General features: G+C 34.6%; 1 protein-coding gene across 3 annotated transcripts; it reads left to right on the top strand.

Moving 5' to 3' along the window:
* Window positions 1-89: 89 nt before the first annotated feature.
* Window positions 90-22,067, top strand: LOC145329301 (uncharacterized). 3 transcript variants are annotated; one of them, XM_080173363.1, is made up of 17 exons: window positions 90-207; window positions 1,458-1,543; window positions 3,118-3,196; window positions 3,809-3,907; window positions 7,764-7,832; window positions 9,439-9,576; window positions 10,943-11,086; window positions 11,886-12,002; window positions 12,397-12,532; window positions 13,595-13,691; window positions 14,334-14,427; window positions 15,455-15,526; window positions 16,387-16,524; window positions 17,193-17,240; window positions 17,455-17,574; window positions 21,375-21,482; window positions 21,925-22,067. In XM_080173363.1, exons 1-17 carry the CDS (start codon window positions 145-147, stop codon window positions 21,988-21,990), a joined length of 1,674 nt encoding a protein of 557 aa, XP_080029489.1. In that variant the 5' UTR covers window positions 90-144; the 3' UTR covers window positions 21,991-22,067. The 3 variants fall into 3 exon arrangements, with proteins under 3 accessions (XP_080029489.1, XP_080029488.1, XP_080029490.1); XM_080173362.1 differs by having other exon boundaries at window positions 12,397-12,535; XM_080173364.1 differs by lacking the exons at window positions 90-207; window positions 1,458-1,543; window positions 3,118-3,196; window positions 3,809-3,907 and adding an exon at window positions 4,072-4,151 and having other exon boundaries at window positions 12,397-12,535.
* The last annotated feature ends 1,171 nt before the right edge of the window (window positions 22,068-23,238 follow it).

The following is a 23,238-nucleotide window of genomic DNA, read 5'->3' as shown; positions in this document are numbered from 1 at the left end:
TATTATGAATTTTCTTTTTCTGACACTACAAGTGCTGAAGTTCGTTTGTCCTACCTTGTTTTAGAGCTTCGCTTTTATGGATGTTTTCACCCTTGTTTCTTGATGAAAATGTGCTAATAATTTAATTTTTAGATTTTAGACAAGATGAAAACGCCAGTTTCGTTGGCTGGGGTTTTGTTTGTGCTTGTTCTAGCTCAAATTACGTTGGTAAGAAGCTTATTTGTCTTTTAGTACATAGCTTCGCTACTCTTCAATTATTTCGTGTAGTATGTTTGTCTTTTGTAACTAAATATTAATCTATACTTTCTAAACGTTCATACAATGTTTGAATTCGAATCTAACTTGACTAAGCGGACGCACTGTAACTAGTCGTTTCGTCCTTAGCCTCTAGGGGAGAACGGAGGAGGCCGTGAAAAATAGTGTAAAACCACCCGAAGACATTCATAATGCTTCCCTGAAAAGTACAACCTATTCGGGAAAACAATTTCCGAGATCTTTAGCTTCAGACAAAAATACCTTACTATATATTATAATCTGTATTATAGAGGATAGAAAATCACTGCTTTCATATTTTTAAATCTGAAATTTCAACAGTTTAAACTTAGCTGAAAAATGCCTTATTAGGCCATCAATGATTTTCCAGCATGGTTTCGAAACCAATATACATCCGCTGGATTAGAATCGATTCTCAGCTATACTGAAAAACCATGAATATCATCGTATTACTGACAATTTTTTAGGAATTTTCAAATGTAAATCATTAAAGGGGGGGGGGGGTTAATGCAACCATCTCGTAATCAGTGAGCAAATGGCACTTAGAATTCGAATTTTGATCTCACTTTTTGCATGAGTAATCCTTGGTAAGTATTTTTTCTAAATTGAACAAAAAGTTTGAAAAGTAACGGCTGGCGGCTTAGCCGATTAGCCGTTTTTGCCTATTTTCAGGGTAAATCCATCATCAGTTACGTAGGAATCAACTTTTTAAAACATATTTTTGGTTTTATTCATGTTAAATGATAGCAATAACCATTTTTAACAACAGCTACCGTCTAGAACCGTTTGATAGCGTTTTGGAGTGGCAAAGAGTATTATGTGGAGATAGGTTTCGTGACTAATTTCCACTATAGAAGATATTAAAAAATGGTAAAACGGCTGAGCCGCCAGCCGTTAGCCGATACTTTTTCAACTTTTTGTTCGATTTAGGAAAAATAGACCTACCAAGGATTACTCATGCAAAATTTCAGATGGAAATTCGAATTCTAAGTGCCATTTGCTCACTGATTACGAGATGGTTGCATTAACCCCCCCCCCTTAATAACAGTTTTGTTGACCCAAACATTGGATTTAATCTTAGGTATACTTTTTCATTTAAATATCAGTGGAAAGCTGTCTATACTACGATACGATAAATAACTAACTATTATATAAATGTTGTCATCCTTGTTGAATATTTTCAGGGCACATTCTTGGGGGGTGGCCTGGAGGAGAATCTTATGGGGAAACTAAAGAAGGATGTGGAGTCGAGTGCCAAAAAGTTCAAGGAATATTTCATTACAAGTTTTTAACATCAAGGATTTAATATTGATGGCTATTGAGATGGGAAGGGGGGGGGGGGCTGTGGCAATACCAAAATACTACTTAATTAAGGGGGAGGTGTTTGTGCTAAAATTCTGTAAAGGTGTGAGTTTCAAGGCTTAAAAACAGTAGTAGAACGCAGGGAGTAAGGGAGGGGACAATGGATCGAATATTCAATTTTTAGGAGTCTCAGACTTTGGGTACTGGCTGAAAGGGAACATGCAAGAATTTAGCAGTTTCTGACTGAGTTTGGGTACTTGCGCATGAAATGCTGTACTCGTTATGTATGGTTTGAATATTGCAGACGGGGAGAAGGGATAAGGGAAGTGGGGGCAAGGGAAATAAACACTCGTTGTGTTAGTTTGGAATGTAGCAGACGGGGAGAAGGGAGAAGGGAGGTGGGGGCAAGGGGCATAGGAAATAAACAGAATAAAAAGGTGCAGTCATATTCTTTCTAGCAGCTTGCTGGGTCCAATAATCTTGTAATATAAAAATCACACCAAAAACCTCAATATATTTCATCAAAAACAAGTTGTGATTTCACTTTACATGACGCTATGGAAATCTATTATTCAATTAACAATCCCTTTAAAATTTCCTACAAAGAGGGAGGTCATTTTCTAGTAAATCCCGTAAAGGTGTGTGTTATAAGGCCTAAAAATAGTAGTAGAACGATAAGGTGCTCTATATATTTGTATTCCCTATTGAATAGAACAATAGGGAAGAATTTTTTTATTTTTTTTATGATAACCTTTCCTGGAATATCTTTAAAAAATAAGAAATTTCTATGAAACGCTTTGTTTGGCTCAAACTGACTCAAATAAAAAAAAATATAATTATAATAAATCAACCTGTAAAGAATGACTTCTTCCTTTGTTTAATGGTATAGATTGTTCTTAACCTTTACCTTGTACTTATAGAAAACATTATTATTATAATTATATTTTTTTTTAATTTTTGTCAGTTTGAGCCAAACAAAGCGTTTGATAGAAATTTCGTATTTTTTAAAGATATTCCAGGTACGGTTATAAAAAAAAAAAAAAAAAATTTCTTATTGTTCTATTCAATAGGGAATACAAATATATAGAGCACCTTATCGTTCTACTACTATTTTTAGGCCTTATAACACACACCTTTGCGGGATTTACTAGAAAATGACCTCCCTCTTTATTGGATTAAACTGGATTTCATGCCCTTTCTTTGATAACTCTTATATTGAATTAATTGCCCATTGTCCCCTCCCTTACTCCCTGAGTAGAACGATAATATTTACTAAATAAAAATATATAAAAATTTTTGTCTATGGTTCTATTCAATAAGGAATATTTAGTGAATATTATCGTTGAATTGACCAATCAATCAATCCTTTATAATATAGCTTCCCAATTTTTTCTTTTATGAACCAAATTGGATATGGGGAAGATCAACTGCCCCCCCCCCCCCCCAACCCTCCCTTTTATTTAATTATCCTTGGCTTAAAGGCCTCTAGTGGCGTTGATGTTAGTTTTTAGAAAGTAATGAAAATACAATATGATTTTAGGACAAGTTTGAAGATTTGGGTAAAAGCTTGAAGGATGAGACAGATAAATTAAAGGGAAAACTTCATGATAAAGCCTTGGGGGTAAGTTCTACTTTTTAATTTCTAGATGCGTAGCATCTGTAATTGTGTATGTCCACTTCCCTCATTCTTTTATTCAATATTTTAAGTTGTTTCATGATTTCTATCTTTAAAAAGTTGATACACCATTTGAGATAGGTTATCATTTTAAAGTTTGAAGTCTAACTACTCTAAAAACTATGGTATGTCCGAATGTTTGTCTTTCATGGTTACATAGTTAAAGGGATAGTTGCATGAAGTGCTCTATAATCAATGCTAGAATGTCGGTACTTCCATTATAAACATGTTGTTTTTTTTTGCTTTTTTAACTACTAATTTTTATGTGATCTAATCATCCGATTGATCTGAATTTTGGTATGTTGATTCCTGGGACAACAAAGTATAATGTTATAAGCGAAGCAACTCTATAAGCAAGTCCTAAAAATGTAAGTATGTCTATAAACTTTATCCTGTATCAAGCAGTTTTTCAACAAATTTACTTACAATTTTGCTTCGACTCTTATACATTTATATTTTGATTATTCAGTTCTGACACTCTACAAGTGTTAATGTCCGTTTGTCCAACCGTTTCAGTGCCTCGCTTTTATAAATGTTGTCATCCTTGTTATTATACAGGTTGCCAAGAAGTTGGATAAAGCCATTGAGAAGAAAAACAGGTTTGCACTGGACAAGGCAGAGAAGAAAGCAAGATGGTTCATGGGCCTACCTAGTAAGGTTAGCCTGTGTGGTGTGTGTGTGGGTGTGTGTGTGTGTCTTATAGCCTGGATAAGGCAGAGAAAAAAGCAAGATGGTTCATGGGCCTACCTAGTAAGGTTAGCCTGTGCGTGTAGCCTAGACAAGGCAGAGAAGAAAGCAAGATGGTTCATGGGCCTACCTAGTAAGGTTAGCCTGTTTGTGTGTGTGTAGCCTAGACAAGGCAGAGAAGAAAGCAAGATGGTTCATGGGCCTACCTAGTAAGGTTAGCCTATGTGTGTGTGTGTGTTTGTGTGTGTAGGTGGTCTAGACAAGGCAGAGAAGAAAGCAAGATGGTTCATGGGCCTAACGCCGAGGATAACGTTGAAACTTTTTCTTGCTTTTGAATGACACGAGTTTTTGTGGCAAAAAAAAGGCGTCTAGGTTTTTCCGTTCAACCTTAAAATAAAGTACCAGGATGTCTGTTTGTTTTTAAGTTTTTACCGAAGGATCTCGCTAACCGCTGAACCGATAAGGTTCTCCTTTACATTGTAGCTTTTCATAGGTCCTGGGAAGGTTTATAACTATTTTAAGGGAAGGGTATCACCACCCTCCTAAGAGAAATCGCCTCTTTAAAAAAATCTTCACATATTTTTCTATTTTATTTTTTTTTAACTAAAGTTAAAATTAGTATGAGTAATTCCACCTCCCTGAATCGCCATTCTTGAAAAAATATTCAGCTATAGACATAAACACATACACTTCCTACTACTGAATGAACACATATACTTCCTACTACTACATGACTTGATAAATTCACGAATATCACTTTAAACGCTCCCCCCTAACCTCCACCTCTCTTAAACCCACTCATAATGTGTAATTTACCAAAGAACTTTTACAAATTTTGAAGTAGTTTAGGATCGTGATTTAAGAAAAATATTTGAAATACTAAGTAGCCTGATGTCTGTCCGTCTGTCTGTCTGAAGCTTAAGATCTCGGTAACCGCTTAACCGATCGGGCTCTTCTCTCAAAAAAAATATACCAATACTGGCCCTCTGGTGGTTTTGAGCTATTTTTTTGTGGGTTGGTGGACACCCCCAACTCTCACAGAAAAAGAAAAATCCCCATCATCCTTATACTAAAGTAACAGGATGTTTGTCTGTCTGTACCGAAGGATCTCGCTAACCGCTGAACCGATCGGGTTCTCTTTAACAGGGTAGATTCTCATGTGTCCTGGGAAGGTTTATAACTATTTTGGGGGAGGGTACCACCACCCTCATAAGAGAAATGACAAAAAAATCGAAAAAAATTTTAATATTGTAGGTATCGTAACATAAATTAGGAGACTTCAACGTAACATATGGTAGGTATCGTAACATAAATAATTAACATAGACTTTAACAAACAAAAACATTTAAAGTGCCACTAGATGCCTCTATGGGCGTAGCCGCTAGTAAATAATAAAGTAGGCATATTTCCGAGAAAAAAAAATTTCCCAAAAAGAAAAATTGTACATATTTTTTGGCGGGGCTTGATTTTCAAAACTGAATTAAAAGATTAGAATGAATTAAAATTGTTGAATGCTAGTTCCCTCTCCCTGACGCTCTACAAATATTATTGAATGACAATGCTAAATTTTGTCATGAATCATAACGTACTATCTGTACGTATAGGCGAGTTTAGTGGGGAAGGCGTAGGGGCTCACCCTCCCCCCCTCCCCTTAAAATATTTTTGAAGAGGGTGTATAACAGAGAGGGTTAGGACACTGGGCTGTTTATTAAATATTTTATTATAACCTTTTCATATTCTTTGAATTAACATCTTTGGGGACTTTTATTTCATTGAGTGTCCAGTCCAAACATTTAAACCAGTAATTATAATCTAAAGATGGTATAATTTTGTGTATCAACATTGGGGATGTACATTTATCGGCCATTGTCTTATCCTTATTAAACCCTTGTTGAATCACTTTAACAGAATTTATTGGTTACTGTATTTACTGCAATAATCGTGTGTACGCCCTGGTACGTTTTGTTTATTCTACGCTGTGTGTCCAAAAATTTGGTATCAATAGAGATTATATGAAAAAAATACATATTCCATATCCATATAATCCATATTTTAAAGCTTCTTATAGGTCCTGGAAAGGTTAACAAGCATTTTGGGGGAGGTTACAACAACGCTCCAAAGAGAATTCGCCCCTAAAAACTAAAGGGGCAGTTTCACGAAATGCATTTGAACTTAATTTAGTGAACCGCATGTTTTTTCCTAGTTAATGGGTTAAACTACATTTATAAAGCATATATTTGAAATAAATTAAATTTTCTACCACATAGTTTTTAAAATATCAAGACTTGAAAATTGTCTTTTTGTGATATATGCAATTTTAAAAGACGATTTTCAAGTCTTGATATTTTACAAAACTACGTGGTAAAAAATTGAAATTCTTTCAAATATATGCCATAAAATGTAGTTTAACCAATTAACCAGGAAAAAATATGCGGTTCACTAAATTAAGTTTAAATGCATTTCGTAAAACTACCCCTTTGAATGAGGGGTGGTCGACTTCTTCCACCCCCTTCCCCTCACTTAAACGGCCCCTAGAGGATTCTAATATAAAATAAAATACTAATTTAACTTTGGACACTCTGTAGAGAATATTGTTTATTTAGTGGCTCTCACCAAATAGGGAGAATGACTAGGAACGTTCTTGTATGAATGGTACTTAAATGGATATACTATTACATGGATCTTGCAACAGATTTCTATATTCTCTAAAAAAGTAAAACACGCGGCGGGCTAAATTAATGATTCTTTCCTTTACCCCAATATCTCCTCCTGCCGGATGAACGAACTGGACAATAAATGAATTCCATGTTAGCAAGCTAAATTGACGTGAAATTTTCCCCTGTCGTAGAATCCATGTATATTCTATATCCATTAGTACTTATATTTGATTTCCTTTTTAACCAGTAAAAGCTAATGAGGGGAATTGAGGAGGAATGGGAGGGGGTATTCTCAAGCAACTTTGTCAATTTTGGTAAATATTATTTAGAATTAAAAATTTCACTTTTTTAAATAAATATCTTTTGAACCTCTTTAACTTAGTTTGTCCGTTCGTCTGTCACGATCCGTCCGTAACGCTATGGTTGAACTACACTTCTGTCATTTAAGATAGTATATTTATATTTTTTTAAATATTTTTTCTGTGAATGTATTAAATATATTGTATATTGACCAATCCTGCCCTTAACGAGATCTTACATAATATATATACAGCTAGATAGACTTCCATATTCTTTAGATATAAAATCCTTTTATAAAAGTAACAGGATGTTTGTGTGTGTATGTGAACAGTTAAACCAATATGGTTCTTCTTTACAGTGAAGCTTTTTATAGGTCTAGTGAATTTCTATCATTTAAATAAGGATAATTATATTCTAGAAATGGATGTAGAATTTTATGACAGGGGAAATTTTTTGTCAATTAATCTTGCTAACATGTTTATTGGTCAGTTCGTTCATCCAGTAAAAGGGGATAGGGTAAAGGGAGTGGAGGGAGGGAATCGTTACCTTAGCCTGCAACAAATTTCACTATTGGAGAACATGAAAATCTGGTGCAAGATCCAAGTATAGTTTTTTCTCGTATCGTATTATAAACGGCTTTCCGCGGATATGGAAGGTACAATTATAAGATTAAAACTAGTTTTTTCAGTCCGGAGGTGCCGAAGGCACCGGCTAAAAAAACTGGTTTTTATCTTATAATTGAACATTTCTATATTCGTAGAAAACTGGATATAATACGATGCTAGACATAGTTTTTTCGCATGGATAAGAACCGGTTCCTGTCCACCGGATTCGTATGAATACCAGAAATAATATATCCCTTATTTTAGATGACATCAGATTGTCCCGTGGAATGGGAGGTCATCAAACAACCACATTGTCAACTCAAATATGAACAGGTATTTAGTTCTAGTCAGAGAGGGAGGGGACATTAGCCTATAAATAATACATGTATGTACCCTTTATTAACTTCTGTGTAGTCCCTGTAATCTTAAATCTACTGTAGATAAAGTAAAATATGGTATTGGTCTGTACAGGTGATTGTGTGTGTGCAATTATCAAATCTATAGTATAGATGTATATGCAGACTACTATCTTCCTTCATTTTTCAAAGACCTCTTTTGTTTGCTTCTAAAATATTTTCTAATACTTGGCTAAATTGTTAATATAAGCGATACCATTGGTTGATTTTCAATGACACAATAGAAAGGTTGCGTTGGGGAGAAACAGTTATTTAACCCTTTCTCCCTCTAGTGTTTTACTCTAATGTGCAATTGCGTGACTATATGAATTGTTAACATTGAGCCTTAGTAGTAGACAGATTTTCATATTGACAGATCATATCAATAAAGTACAATAAAAAAAAAATTAGGGGGGGGGGTCTTTTTCTAGAGATGATTTATCTAGGGAGGGTGGCGGGACCCTCCCCCCAAAATAGTTTTAAACCTTCTTGGGTCTATGAGATATATATCGGTTCAGTGGTTAGCGAGATTCTTGGTACAGATATACAGACACATAGACAGACAAACGTCCTGTTACTTTTCTATAAGGATTTATCCCAACGACAATTTTAAAATCATAAGTGGAGCTTCCATGAAAGGTTAAAACATTTTTTTGAAGATAAAAATATAGGGCTGAGAAGTTTTAACTGTTCATTGGTTGGTTCTAGTAATTCTATAGGTATAAAGAAAGCTATTCTATAACTGATTTTGTCAGACCGTCTGATTGTTCTTCTTGCAAGAGAAAGGTTTAAACGGCTGAAAGATCATAAGGCATCTACATTTTATGCCAATAAGCATCTTTTTTATAACCAACTACGGTCTGTCTGTAAAGCTCTGAAAGACATGACATTTGATTTTCTCAGCTGCTTTTAAAGAAATACAGATCATAAAACTATCTACCCAATAACTCTATTTGTCAGTCTATTTGCCCATTTTTTCGTTCTATACTGCTTATGAATGTAGCCATCCTCTTTTTAAAAGCGAAGCTTTTCTATAATTAGGGTCGGTCGGTCTGTCCATATGTCCGTAACGGATAGCTTTTTTCGTTAATTTAGGCATGTTAGAATTGTCCTATCGATTTCAAACTTTGCATGGTAATTCCTTTAGTAGTTAGGTACGATTTAGAAAGATTAGCAACTCTATAATCATTACCAAAATATCCGTACTTCAATTTTAAACATTTGATTTTTTTTTTTACTTTTTTAACAACAAATTTTTTTGTGATCTTATCCGATTGATCTGAAATTTGGCATATGAATTCCTGTGACAACAAAGTATAATGTTATAAGCAAAGCAACTCTATAAGTCCTAAAAATGTAAGTATGTCCATTAACTTTATCCAGTATCAAGCAGTTTTCCAACAAATTTACTTACAATTTTACTTCTACTCTTGTACAATTTTATTCTGATTATTCAGTTCTGACACTATAAAAGTGTTAATGTCGGTTTGTCATACCGTTTCAGTGCTTCGCTCTTATGGAAGTTGTGATCCTTATTAATTAAGGAATGCGCAAATACAATTGAGACCCAGTGTAGTACAGAGTACACCAAGGATTGTAGTACAAAGTACAAGGATGAGTGTACAACCGAGTACACGAAGCAATGCTCTACAGAAAAACAAGAAGTTTGCAGCATGAGAAAGGTTTGTGGCTAACAAGGATATGGTTCCTGAGGAAACTATAATAATGAAAGTAAAAAAATTGGATAAAGTCCCTTTCGTGACAATGCCTATTAAGGGGCGTTTCGTCGTATTTTCACATTAGCTCTTTCCCTATTTCTTGCCCCTGCGGGGCCATTTCCCTAAACCTGCGGGGCCATCACCTAACCCAAAAGTTCTTAATATGTTAAATGATATCATACAGTATTGTAATTATGTTATTATGTACATCCAAAAACAGAAAGGGACAGGAGGGAGGGTAAAGGGTAACCGGTTTATCCCCCCCCCCCCTCAAAAAAAAGCTTAAACGTCGTTGCAGAAGGGTAAACAGTCTTCTTAACAAAAACAAATTATGAATGTGTAAGTCACCATACTTTGTTGTTTTTCATAATATTCATTTGGAGGACTGCCATTTACATATCCAGCAAATTTACAGTGGATGTGTTTTCGCCAGTGCAATGGATGTATTTATGACAAACTGAATTTTTACTGTATATATGGCAGTAAAATCGATTCTCATGCCATAAATACATTCAACACTGGCAAAAATACATCCAATATTTTTATATATGTGTCAAAAATACATCTGACACTGGCATTTACACATCCATACTTTTTCAATTAAATGTCATAAATACATCCAACACTGGTCGACCAAAATCATCAACCAATAAGTCGACATATCCCCACTTCCATATTGATTGTGGGGTCTTAGAGGTCCTGTCCCTTGAATCCCTGTACTGGGTCCTGATATCATATCCATAAAACTTCTTTCTACTTTCCACATTCTTTTCACAACAGGTTTTGTGATTTTTAATTTTTAATTTACCAGGTTGGGGCGGGTTTCTTATTTGATTTTAAGTGATCATCCAGAGCATCACTCGCTTGTAATTGGATGCAATACTTTAATGCCCACTTGAATTTTAAGTTAAGTAACATCCTAATAGACAACCAACCCTTTAATTGTACAACCTTAGTCTAGAAGTCCTAACTGTGTATAGTAATGAGTTGCTTCTGTTTATGGGCAAAGGCATTCTTCCTACTCTAACTTTTAGTGTCACATGCCAGACAGAGCAGTTGTAGGTATGGATGGACTTGATTGAGGCAAATGAATAGTTATTTCTCGCATTGTATTATAAACAGCTTTCCGCAGATATGAAATATACAATTATAAGATTAAAACCTTTTTTTTAACCCCGAGATGCCGAAGGCACGGGCAACAAAAACTGGAATAAATCTTATGATTGTAGATTTTTATATTCGTAGAAAGCTGGATATAATACGTTGCTAGACATAGTTTTTTTTTTGTATGGATGAGAACCGGTTCCTATCCATATTTTACTATTTCAAGGAAAAAGAATGTGGTGTGCATGATGAGAAGCAGTGTGCTCTGACCTACAAAGAGCAGTGTATAACAGAGAATGAGCTGCAGTGTGCCATGGAGTATGAGACCAAGTGTCATCAGGTCAAGGAACAGAAATGTGCTCAAGTCCAGGTAGGATTATTAACATTTTTTATAAAGAGAGGATTCAGAGGCTTGCAGAAGAGGATTTATCCACCCCCCTGATTAAAATAGTGGGGTGGATAACCTCCTTTGTGTTTAACCCTATACGCCCCTCCACCCCCACTATGACAAGGGGCGTGTCGCCCCTAATACAGCCAAGAGGGGCGTCGAGGAAATTTTTAAAAATGTGTGCTTTGTGTGTAAATTTAAGTAAAGGACTCTTTCTGGGAGATCACCTGGGAAAGGGGGTGTATCCACCCCACTGATGCTATAAATATCTACACCACTCTTGTTTTCTATATTACTTCTCCACAGACTAAAGCTGACACCCCCCTCCCCCTTAATATTGTTTTAGGGTGGTTTAATAATTTTGGGTTGCTTTTTTCATGCCACTGGATAATCTGTATTCATATTTCCACAATTTACATAATGTATAAAGGGAAAAGTAGTTTGCGGGTAAAATCCGTAAAAGTGTGTGTTTTAAGGCTTAAAAATAGTAGTAGAACGATGATATTCACTAAATATGGGTATTTCTTATTGAAAAGAACTACCTATAGACAACATTTTTTTTAAAAAGTAACAGAGATTTTTATCGTTCTACTACTGTTTTTAACTTAAAACACACAACCTTTACGGATTATACTCGCAACCTACTTTTCCCTTTTTGGTAGATACTATGATTATTAGGCGATTTCCCTCTATTATACATATGAACCAAATAGCAATTTTTTTTTTATAAAAAACCCAAATGAAAGTAGGCTCTCTAAAGGATCATTATTTACATAATTAGGAGGATCTTTGTTGGGTAGAGAATCATGAAGAGTGCAAGGAGTGGAAGGAAGAGAAGTGCTGGGAGGAACAGGAGGAGCAATGTAGACATGAAAATGTTTGTACCACTGATTACAAGGTAAATAAAAATCTGGCAATTTCACATTAAGTACCTAGGTTCTTGTTTAGTATGGTAATCTCCTCCCCATTGTTTTGAAAATAAGGGGAGGGGTTTAAAATTTTGTTTGTTTGTTTTTGCTGTATGTCAGGTAAGGTAAAAAAAGGTTTTTTATTTAGTTAAAAACAAAGGAGGGAGGAGGGTATAAGTGCTCTGATCAATGGGCACCTTGTGTGTAATAGAACCAAAAATCCTGTTCTTTTTAATCTAGAGTTCATTTGTATATGTGTGTATATTGTGTTTCATTAGACTAAAACATTTCCATGTTCTATTTGGATGGATCATGGATCAATTTTATAGATATGTAGTCTTGATTACCCAAAACTTTTGTAAACACAAAAAATATTTTTGTTAGGAAATGTGCCAGACAATTACGAAGACAGTGTGTCCTAAGCCAGACAACCAACCCAAACCTAAGCCTATGCCAGAACCTGAGCCTGAGCCAGAGCCAGAACCCACATACAGACACAGGAGAAGTTCAGATGAACCAGGTGGTAATAATTTTAGTGTTTCTTGATGTTATTCGTGGGAAGAATAACCAGTAGGTATATTCCTTGAAAAGCAGAGTCCAATTGGTCCAGTGGTTAGCAAGATTTTTAGCTTCATGCAAACATTATTATACCTTATAGCATATAGCTGAATCTATGTACTCGTGAAAGTGAAAGGGGACTATGCATGAATGAAAGCAAGTGATTTTAAGCCCCTCCCAGCATAGAACCTGAGTAGTTTTTTCGGGTATAGTCCTTTCCACGACATCCCTCCATAAGGAGCGATTCTTCGTATTTTTAAAATGGCTTTTTATAGGTTATTTTAGGTTAGGTTAGGTTATATTGTGTTAGGTGATTGCCCCACAGGGTTAGGTAATTGGCCCCGCAGGGTTAGAGCCCCTGGCAGGGGCTAGAAATAGGAGAAAAGCTACTGTGAAAAATACGAAGAATCGTTCCTAATGGAGATATGTCGTGGAAAGGACTATACCCGTTTTTTCATGAATATTCTAAATAGGTTCATGCTAAATATAGTTAAATGAAAAACACTTATAAGTTTTAATAATTTTTTAAAGAAATATCATCAAATGTTTTGTTGAGTTCAAACTGTTGTTTCAAACGTTTTGACACTAATTTAGATAAAAAATATATGTATTATTAGAAAAAGGGGTGGTAGCTTGTAATATCTTAAACATGTTTGGTGTAATGACTTTTACAATTTACAGCATTTAATGATTTTTGCCATTTTATTTTGTCTTTAACTCAACAAAACATTTGATGATATTGTGCCAAAAAATGCTTAGCATTAAATGCTGGAAGGTGCCTAAATTCAATTTCTCTCGTTTATGCATAGTCCCCTTTCATCACAAATTTAATAATGGCACCATAAGTAAGAAGAATACTCCTTACATTAGTATTTGATTAGATTAGGTACTGGGCACCTAGGCATAGGAAAGATATAGCCCCCTCCCCCCTTTATTTTCAATTTATTGTAAAAAATAATGGAGGTTGGGTGAGTTCTGTTTTTGACGGGCACTTTGAGGCAAAACACTGATCTTATATTTCTAGAGCAAGTATCTTTGGTAGCTCAGCTGAAGGCTGGCAGGATGTCTTCTGTGGATGTTAAGGATATGGATTCCCTTCAAGATTATATTCACCAACAGGAACATTAGTGATGCATCAATTATTTGTGTTTAATCAAATATTGACCTGGACTTATTTATCTACGTCTTAAATTATCATTGCGGCTCTTTTTATTGTTATTGTTAATCATGGCATTTTATGATCTAAATACTTCAGGGAGGAGCAATATGTAAGACAAAATAAACCCCACTTTTTTCTACTTTTGATTTGGGTAAGTATTATTTACTTTATTGAAGACTAGCGGCTACGCCCCTTGAGGCCTCTAGTGGCACTTGAAATGCTTTTTAAAATAAATTACTAAACTTTTCTATGTTGCGTTCAAGTCTCAACGTAAAAAAAAATTTCTTCTGGTTTCTCTTGGGAGGGTGGTGGTACCCTCCACCAAAATAGTCTTAAAACTTCCCGGAACCATTGAGTAGCTACCCTGTTAAGGAGAACCCTATCGGTTCAGTGGTTAGCGAGAACCTTCGGTACAAACAAACAGACAGAAAAGCACACATCCTGTTACTTTAAGGTATTTGTCTACAGCTTAAGATTTCAATTACTGCTGAACCAATTAAGTTCCCTTTAAGAGCTTCAATAAGGTCCTGGTATATTTTTAGGCTATTTTTCTGTCCTTCCCTTCAAAAAGCTCATAAAAATGATTGCTAATGTATTTCCAGGAGTCTGAGCAAGAAGCTGAAGAAGGTCTGCTAGCCAGAGCTAAGAGAGGAATTCTTGGCAACTTTGAACTTATCAATAAGATTGTTGAAAAGTTTGTAAGTTTTAATTTCATTGTTAATAGTGGCTACGCCTGGAGAGGCCTCAAAGGGTACTAAACTGGGGGGTGGGGGGAGTCCTGGTGGAGTTGAACCCGAATTTTTAATTTTAGTTTTAAAAAGCAAAAGTAAAAATAAATACATTGGGGATAAAATATTTTTTCCCAAACATAAATAAACCTTTACAGGACCTATAAATATTGTAAAAGATTGTTCTTTGGTACAGTACAGAAAACAGATACATACATATTACATACATCAGTAACTAATATATAAGGGTCATCAGAGCTGGATCTTTAAATCGTTTTTATGGTGCGCTGAATCGGGGCAATTCAAAGGTGAACCGTAGGTGCGCTGATGGTGAGCCACAGCGCACCTATAAAACATTGATTTTTAAAAGATTTTCGGCGCGGTGTTGTTAAATCGCTTGCGCACTCACTAAAATATCGATCCGCGCCAGTACAACTTTATTACTTAAGCAGTGTCAGTAAGGTATTTTATATAAAATGCCGTGTCAGTATGGCATTTTATATAAAACATTAATATATAATTTATTTTAAAAATAACTATAAAAATGTTTTCACGATAGTTTTGCAATAAAATATTAAAGTAATTAAAAAAAATATTTATTTATTAAATAAATCACCCCGATTTGGTACCGCCAACTGGGCGCGCCAAATCGCCCATGCAAATTCGATTTAAAGATAGTATTTAATAATTTGATGGCGCGCTGAATGAATCGCCCCGGTTTAGATCACCTATAAACGATTTAAAGATCAAGCTCAGGGCTAAAATAGAATATTTTACAAGTAGCATAGCATTAAGATAGGACAATATATAAAGAAAAAAATATTTGTTTTCTCAATAGATAGAGCTAAAAGGTTGGGGAAGGATTAATGTTTTGATCTATCAAACTAAGAATATCTAACTTTTAAATATTGTTAAGCTTTGTAATTTAAAACGAGTATCAGTTGAAGAGATTTTTTATGTCAAGATATTACATATCAACTTTTATAATTTTGTTCAGGGTGGAAATTTTGGGTGCCATCAGGTTCCAGATACGGAGTGTATCCAGGTTCCTTTCCAGAATTGCCATGAGGTAAAACATAATAATGAGTTAGCTAAGTGTCACTTCCGCCCCTCCCTTTAGTTTAAAAAATTGCATTGGGGTAACATTTTATTTGCAGACTATTTCTCTTGGGAGGATGATATTTTCTTTCCCCCAAATAAGCTTTCTGTTTCTGTTATAAACCTACCCAGGACTTTACTAAAAAGGAGAACCATACCAATTCCTTTGTTACTCATATACAGACAGACAGACACAGATCCTGTTTCTTCTATAAAGGATTAATTTTGCATGATGTCACTTATCATAACAATGTAATGGTCTATTTCAAGCATTTGTCTAATGTCTAGTAGTTTCAAAAGGAGGCATTGGGGATGGAAACTTTTTGAAACCAGCGCTGCTCCATAAAAGTATTAAACTACTATTGGGATTTAGCCATCAAAGAAATGGCAACAAATGACCTGCAAAGTAACCTTTAACACTTTAAGTTGACTTTCTTATAATGGTTTCTGAATAGATGCCCTTTAGTGTCAGATATTACCATTTACAATAGGTATTTTGTTTCAGCTTACACCAACAATCAAATCAATTCGGAATAAATCACAAAATACGTGTTTTTCAGCTGTCGTAAAATTGACGACCTCTCCATTTGCCCCCCAAATATTATTTTCTCGTATTCATTCGAATCCGGTGGATAGGAACCAGTTCTCATCCAAACGAAAAAACTATGTCTAGCATCGTATTATATCCAGCTTTCTACGAATACAAAAATGTACAATCACAGGTGCCGAAGGCACGGGCTAAAAAAAACTGGTTTTAATCTTATAATTGTACATTCTATATCCGCGGAAAGCGGTTTATAATACGATGAAAGAAATAAATATTCTTCTTAGATAAACAAGTGTTCCTACACGCCGAAGCAGAAATGTGTCCCTGTACCAAGAAAAGAATGCAAGAATATTCCCATGCAGAAATGTGCCCATGTTCCGAGGGAGAAATGCTGGGATGAACCCAGGCAGGAGTGTAAACAGGTTCGTGTTTGTGTGTGTGTAGCTATAGTTTCTTGGTGTTTCGACCTAAGTAGTCATGGAGTAGGACAGGTTCGTAACCACTAATAGGGTCATTTTTTCTTGTAATTCCCCAAAGTTTTGTGTTGGGTTGTAGTCAGGGGTACCTAGCCAGTCTAACAATCAATTCTACAAAAAATCATGAAACCTTTTAAAGTACTGTGGAAGAATATTTTGTTTTTCATATAACTGAAGATGGGTGGGTCAGGAGGGGGGGGGAAAGGGGAAGGGGGTTGAGGGGAAATTTTCCAATAGTATTGTTTGTCAGAATATCATTCCTTTGTCCCTGGGTTGTAGTCAAATGCTTTTATTAAGTCCAACTTTTCTCAATTACGGACCAATTCATATACATTTGGTCACAATTAAAAACACTTTGACCTAATAAGACCATTGGACTACATCCCAACCTCCAACTCCTACAGAATTATGCGATTAAAATGACCCTAGTGTACAAAAAAAGTTTATAAGTCATACACTAGAACATAGTAAATGGGAACCATATAGGTCCAATGGTTACCAAGATCCATCAGTACAGATAGACAGACAGACAAAGATCCTGTTACTTAATGATAAGGTTAAATTTTGCGGATTTTTTGGGTCAAGTTTTAAATCATATGGAAAGTTTTTTTTAGGTTCCTAAGCAGAACTGTTGGGAGGAGCCAGTTGAGAAATGTCACCAGGTATTTTATCTTTTTTGTATGTATAAAATTGTCTGGTTAAAGACTACCTAATTAATTATAAAAAGGCGCTAAATTGTTTAAGAGACCACTGTTTTTGGGGTCCCAAATGTCGAGAAAGCATTTGATTTCTGCCAAGAGCATTCTTATTTACATCCGATTTAACATTTCTTTTATTTATCAACATTTAATATATACTATTTATTATTTTACTAAGATTCCCCATGAAGAATGTTGGAATGTTCCAAAGGAGAATTGCTGGGATGTTCCTAAACAACATTGTATTAATGTACCAACAGAACAGTGTAAAGAAATACCTAACCAGATATGTACCCAGGTATGTAGATAGATAGATAGTTCCTAAGCAACATTGTATTAATGTGCCAACAGAACAGTGTAAAGAAATACCTAAACAGATATGTACACAGGTAGATAGATAGATAGATAGTTCTTAAGCAACATTGTATTAATGTGCCAACAGAACAGTGTAAAGAAATACCTAAACAGATATGTACACAGGTAGATAGATAGATAGATAGTTCCTAAGCAACATTGTATTAATGTACCAACAGAACAGTGTAAAGAAATACCTAACCAGATATGTACCCAGGTATATAGATAGATAGATAGTTCCTAAGCAACATTGTATTAATGTGCCAACAGAACAGTGTAAAGAAATACCTAATCAGATATGTACCCAGGTAGATAGATAGATAGATAGTTCCTATGCAACATTGTATTAATGTGCCAACAGAACAGTGTAAAGAAATACCTAAACAGATATGTACACAGGTAGATAGATAGTTCTTAAGCAACATTGTATTAATGTGCCAACAGAACAGTGTAAAGAAATACCTAAGCAGATATGTACACAGGTATATAGATAGATAGATAGTTCCTAAGCAACATTGTATTAATGTACCAACAGAACAGTGTAAAGAAATACCTAAACAGATATGTACCCAGGTAGATAGATAGATAGATCCTATGCAACATTGTATAAATGTGCCAACAGAACAGTGTAAAGAAATACCTAACCAGATATGTACCCAGGTAGATAGATAGATAGATAGTTCTTAAGCAACATTGTATTAATGTGCCAACAGAACAGTGTAAAGAAATACCTAAACAGATATGTACCCAGGTAGATAGATAGATAGTTCCTAAGCAACATTGTATTAATGTGCCAACAGAACAGTGTAAAGAAATACCTAAACAGATATGTACACAGGTATATAGATAGATAGATAGTTCCTAAGCAACATTGTATTAATGTGCCAACAGAACAGTGTAAAGAAATACCTAAACAGATATGTACCCAGGTAGATAGATAGATAGATAGTTCCTATGCAACATTGTATTAATGTGCCAACAGAACAGTGTAAAGAAATACCTAAACAGATATGTACCCAGGTAGATAGATAGATAGATCCTGTGCAACATTGTATTAATGTACCAACAGAACAGTGTAAAGAAATACCTAAACAGATATGTACCCAGGTAGATAGATAGATAGATCCTGTGCAACATTGTATAAATGTGCCAACAGAACAGTGTAAAGAAATACCTAAACAGATATGTACACAGGTAGATAGATAGATAGATAGTTCCTAAGCAACATTGTATTAATGTACCAACAGAGCAGTGTAAAGAAATACCTAACCAGATATGTACACAGGTATATAGATAGATAGATCCTATGCAACATTGTATTTATGTACCAACAGAACAGTGTAAAGAAATACCTAAACAGATATGTACCCAGGTAGATAGATAGATAGATCCTGTGCAACATTGTATAAATGTGCCAACAGAACAGTGTAAAGAAATACCTAAACAGATATGTACCCAGGTAGATAGATAGATAGATCCTATGCAACATTGTATTAATGTACCAACAGAACAGTGTAAAGAAATACCTAAACAGATATGTACACAGGTAGATAGATAGATAGATAGTTCCTATGCAACATTGTATTAATGTACCAAAAGAACAGTGTAAAGAAATACCTAAACAGATATGTACCCAGGTAGATAGATAGTTCTTAAGCAACATTGTATTAATGTGCCAACAGAACAGTGTAAAGAAATACCTAAACAGATATGTACACAGGTAGATAGATAGTTCCTAAGCAACATTGTATTAATGTACCAACAGAACAGTGTAAAGAAATACCTAAACAGATATGTACCCAGGTAGATAGATAGATAGATAGTTCCTAAGCAACATTGTATTAATGTACCAACAGAGCAGTGTAAAGAAATACCTAACCAGATATGTACACAGGTATATAGATAGATAGATCCTATGCAACATTGTATAAATGTGCCAACAGAACAGTGTAAAGAAATACCTAAACAGATATGTACCCAGGTAGATAGATAGATAGATAGTTCCTATGCAACATTGTATTAATGTACCAAAAGAACAGTGTAAAGAAATACCTAAACAGATATGTACCCAGGTAGATAGATAGTTCTTAAGCAACATTGTATTAATGTGCCAACAGAACAGTGTAAAGAAATACCTAAACAGATATGTACACAGGTAGATAGATAGATAGATAGTTCCTAAGCAACATTGTATTAATGTACCAACAGAACAGTGTAAAGAAATACCTAAACAGATATGTACCCAGGTAGATAGATAGATAGATAGTTCCTAAGCAACATTGTATTAATGTACCAACAGAGCAGTGTAAAGAAATACCTAACCAGATATGTACACAGGTATATAGATAGATAGATCCTATGCAACATTGTATAAATGTGCCAACAGAACAGTGTAAAGAAATACCTAAACAGATATGTACCCAGGTAGATAGATAGATAGATAGTTCCTATGCAACATTGTATTAATGTACCAAAAGAACAGTGTAAAGAAATACCTAAACAGATATGTACACAGGTAGATAGATAGATAGATCCTATGCAACATTGTATTAATGTGCCAACAGAACAGTGTAAAGAAATACCTAAACAGATATGTACACAGGTAGATAGATAGATAGATAGTTCCTAAGCAACATTGTATTAATGTGCCAACAGAACAGTGTAAAGAAATACCTAAACAGATATGTACCCAGGTAGATAGATAGATAGATAGTTCCTATGCAACATTGTATTAATGTGCCAACAGAACAGTGTAAAGAAATACCTAAACAGATATGTACCCAGGTAGATAGATAGATAGATCCTATGCAACATTGTATTAATGTACCAACAGAACAGTGTAAAGAAATACCAAAACAGATATGAACCCAGGTAAATAGATAGATGGACAGATATCTCCTAGATTCTAGGGCATTTTTTATTAAACTCTTTTTGAAATAAAAGTATTATGCCTGATAAATTACTTCGAATTTTTTAAACTGCCCTTATGGAGGTAAACTTTATTGCATCAAAACAATTGCTTCGTGACTAAAGTCCGTTTCAAAACATCTTTCTCATAGCCTTGGAAGTGTCTTAAAAATCGCTAAGTTTAGAGTTTTTGTGGGGAATTGACCAATTTTAGAGTTTTTTTTTGGTTTCCTAAGGCTATAGATTGATATATTTTGAAACTAAATTTAGTTCCTGATTCTACTCAGTAACTACTAAATTTAACATTTAGGATTTAAACTTCTATAAAAAAAAACAAGGATGACAACATTCATAATAAGGGAAGCACCAAAAAAAGGATGTTAATACGGACAATGTGATTTAAAGAACAAATGTTGCCATCAGATTATTATTTTTAACATCACGAAACCTTTACCTACACATATATTTTATATTTTTTAATATTTGTATTTTGAAGTATTTCTGACGGATTAACAGACCAAGAGAAATACATACTGGGTGAAAATCTTCACAAAAAATCAGCTGTCTATTTCAAATAGCATCCGAGAAGATCATATTTTCCCCATAACGTTTTAGACTTTTGGACGGACGCACATACAAAGTGAATTATAGGGTGGCTATTAGGGTTGGGCATATATCCTGATATCAGGCTGGATAACCGGATACCCGGCATTATAAATCAGCCGGATATCCGGTATCCGGACAATTTCAATATCTAGTATCCGGCCGGATATTTAAAATGGCCGGATAACCGGCCCAACCCTAGTAGCTATGCTACTAAAATTAATCTTTTCAAAGGTTCCAGTAGAAGAGTGTAAAGAAATGCCCCATGAGACATGCTGGGAAGAGCCTGCCTACAAATGTGTTGATATTCCAAAGAAGGAATGCGGATACTTGAATGTAAAGGTAGGTGGGATAGGTATAGATAGACTTAGTGAGTTATAGAGTAGCTTCTCATATCAGTAACATAATTCTTTAAGTCCCTTTTAAGTTAAAAAAGTTATATGTTCACAAATTTTGTTTAAACTTTTATATTTATATTTTGCTGCTTCAGGAATCCGTTCCGACACAAGTGTTAATGTTCGTTTGTCCTGCCATTTCAGAGCTTCACTTTTATGGATGTTGTTATCCTTGTTGAATTATAATCGTTATATAATTTTTTTTGGGTATAGTCCCTTTCGTGGCAACGCCTATTAAGGGGCATTTTGTCGTATTTTCACAGTAGCTTTTCCCCTATTTCTAGCCCTTGCTGGGTGCTCTAACCCTGCGGGGCCATAACCTAACCTAACCTAAATGCCTGAAGAGGCGTTGTCACAAAAAGGACTATACCCAATTTTTTTTTGTCTAGGTTGGTAAGAAAGTGTGTCATAAGCCTGGACATTTTGATCTGGACTGGAAATTTGGCAAAAAATAAAAATAATTTTATTTATGTATTATTTTATTACGCTTAACATATTTTTATAAATTATAATAAAGTTTTAAATACTTGAATTTAGTTTTTTGTTAAATGAAGAAAAACGTCTTTTCACTTTTACGTAGCGACGCTACTCTATAATTCACTTTGTCTGTTCGTCAATCGTCCATAACGGATTTTTCTGGCTGATACTTAAGATAGAGGAAAATCTTAGTGATTCCTTGTTAGTAGCAAAGCTACTCTATAATTCCGAATATCAGTCTGTCCGTAAATAATGAATTGGGACAAACGTGATTTTCTCGGCTCTATTCAAGATAGACCGCTGAAATTTTCAGGGATTCTTTGATTTTAGATTCTACATATGCTCACCAAGTTTTATCAAGATTTGTAAATCAATTGGGGTGCTAGATCGATTCCTAGATTTTTAGGTTTTCAAGATTTTCTCGATTCCTATTCAGGATTGATGGCTGAAATTATAAAGAAATGAATATAACCATATATTAATCATATTTCCATCAAGTTTCATTAAGATTTGTCCATTAATTGCGGTGCTAGATCGATTCCAAGAGGACTTGATTATAGAGATGCTTCGCCTTAAACAATGTACTTTGTTGTCAATGCAAGATCAGTATTTCAAAAATCAGATCAATCGGATAATTTATCAAATAAAAATTTGCTTTTAAAAACAAGTAAAAAATCATGTTTAAAATGGACGCACGGACATTCTAGTAACGATTATAAATTTGCTACCCTTTCTAAATCGTACATTACTATACTAGGAATCACAATGAGAAGTTTGGAATCGATTGGATAATTATAACCTATTTAAATTAATGAAAAGAAAAGAGCTAACTGTCCGTGACGTACGGACGGGCAATAATTATAGAAAAGCTTCGCTTTTAAATGCTTGTTTGAAAGATAGAATCATAATATGTGGGTTGATGTGGTATAAAATCCTTCTTCCAACTAAGACGACATTTTTTGTCTGCTAGTAAATAGGAATTTTACAGCGATGCCGGATTATAGACCAAAGTTACGCTTATTTCAATATTTCTTGTTTCAATTTGTTTTTTCCAATAAAAATAACAAAAAGACAAAATAATGATGTTTTTTTCTAATAAAAAGTTACTTTTAACTAAATTCTTGATTGAAAATAATTAAAATTTTGCATTACTGCGGCTTTACTTTGTTGAGTTGAGAATTTAAGAAAATGCGTCAAAATATTTGAAAAATGCGGGAGCCATGTTA

The sequence above is a fragment of the Acartia tonsa genome, chromosome 10 (assembly GCF_053477335.1).
Source record: "Acartia tonsa isolate MP-2025a chromosome 10, ASM5347733v1, whole genome shotgun sequence".
NCBI classification, from domain to species: Eukaryota; Metazoa; Arthropoda; class Copepoda; order Calanoida; family Acartiidae; genus Acartia; species Acartia tonsa.
This window is presented reverse-complemented; position numbering and strand designations above follow the sequence as displayed.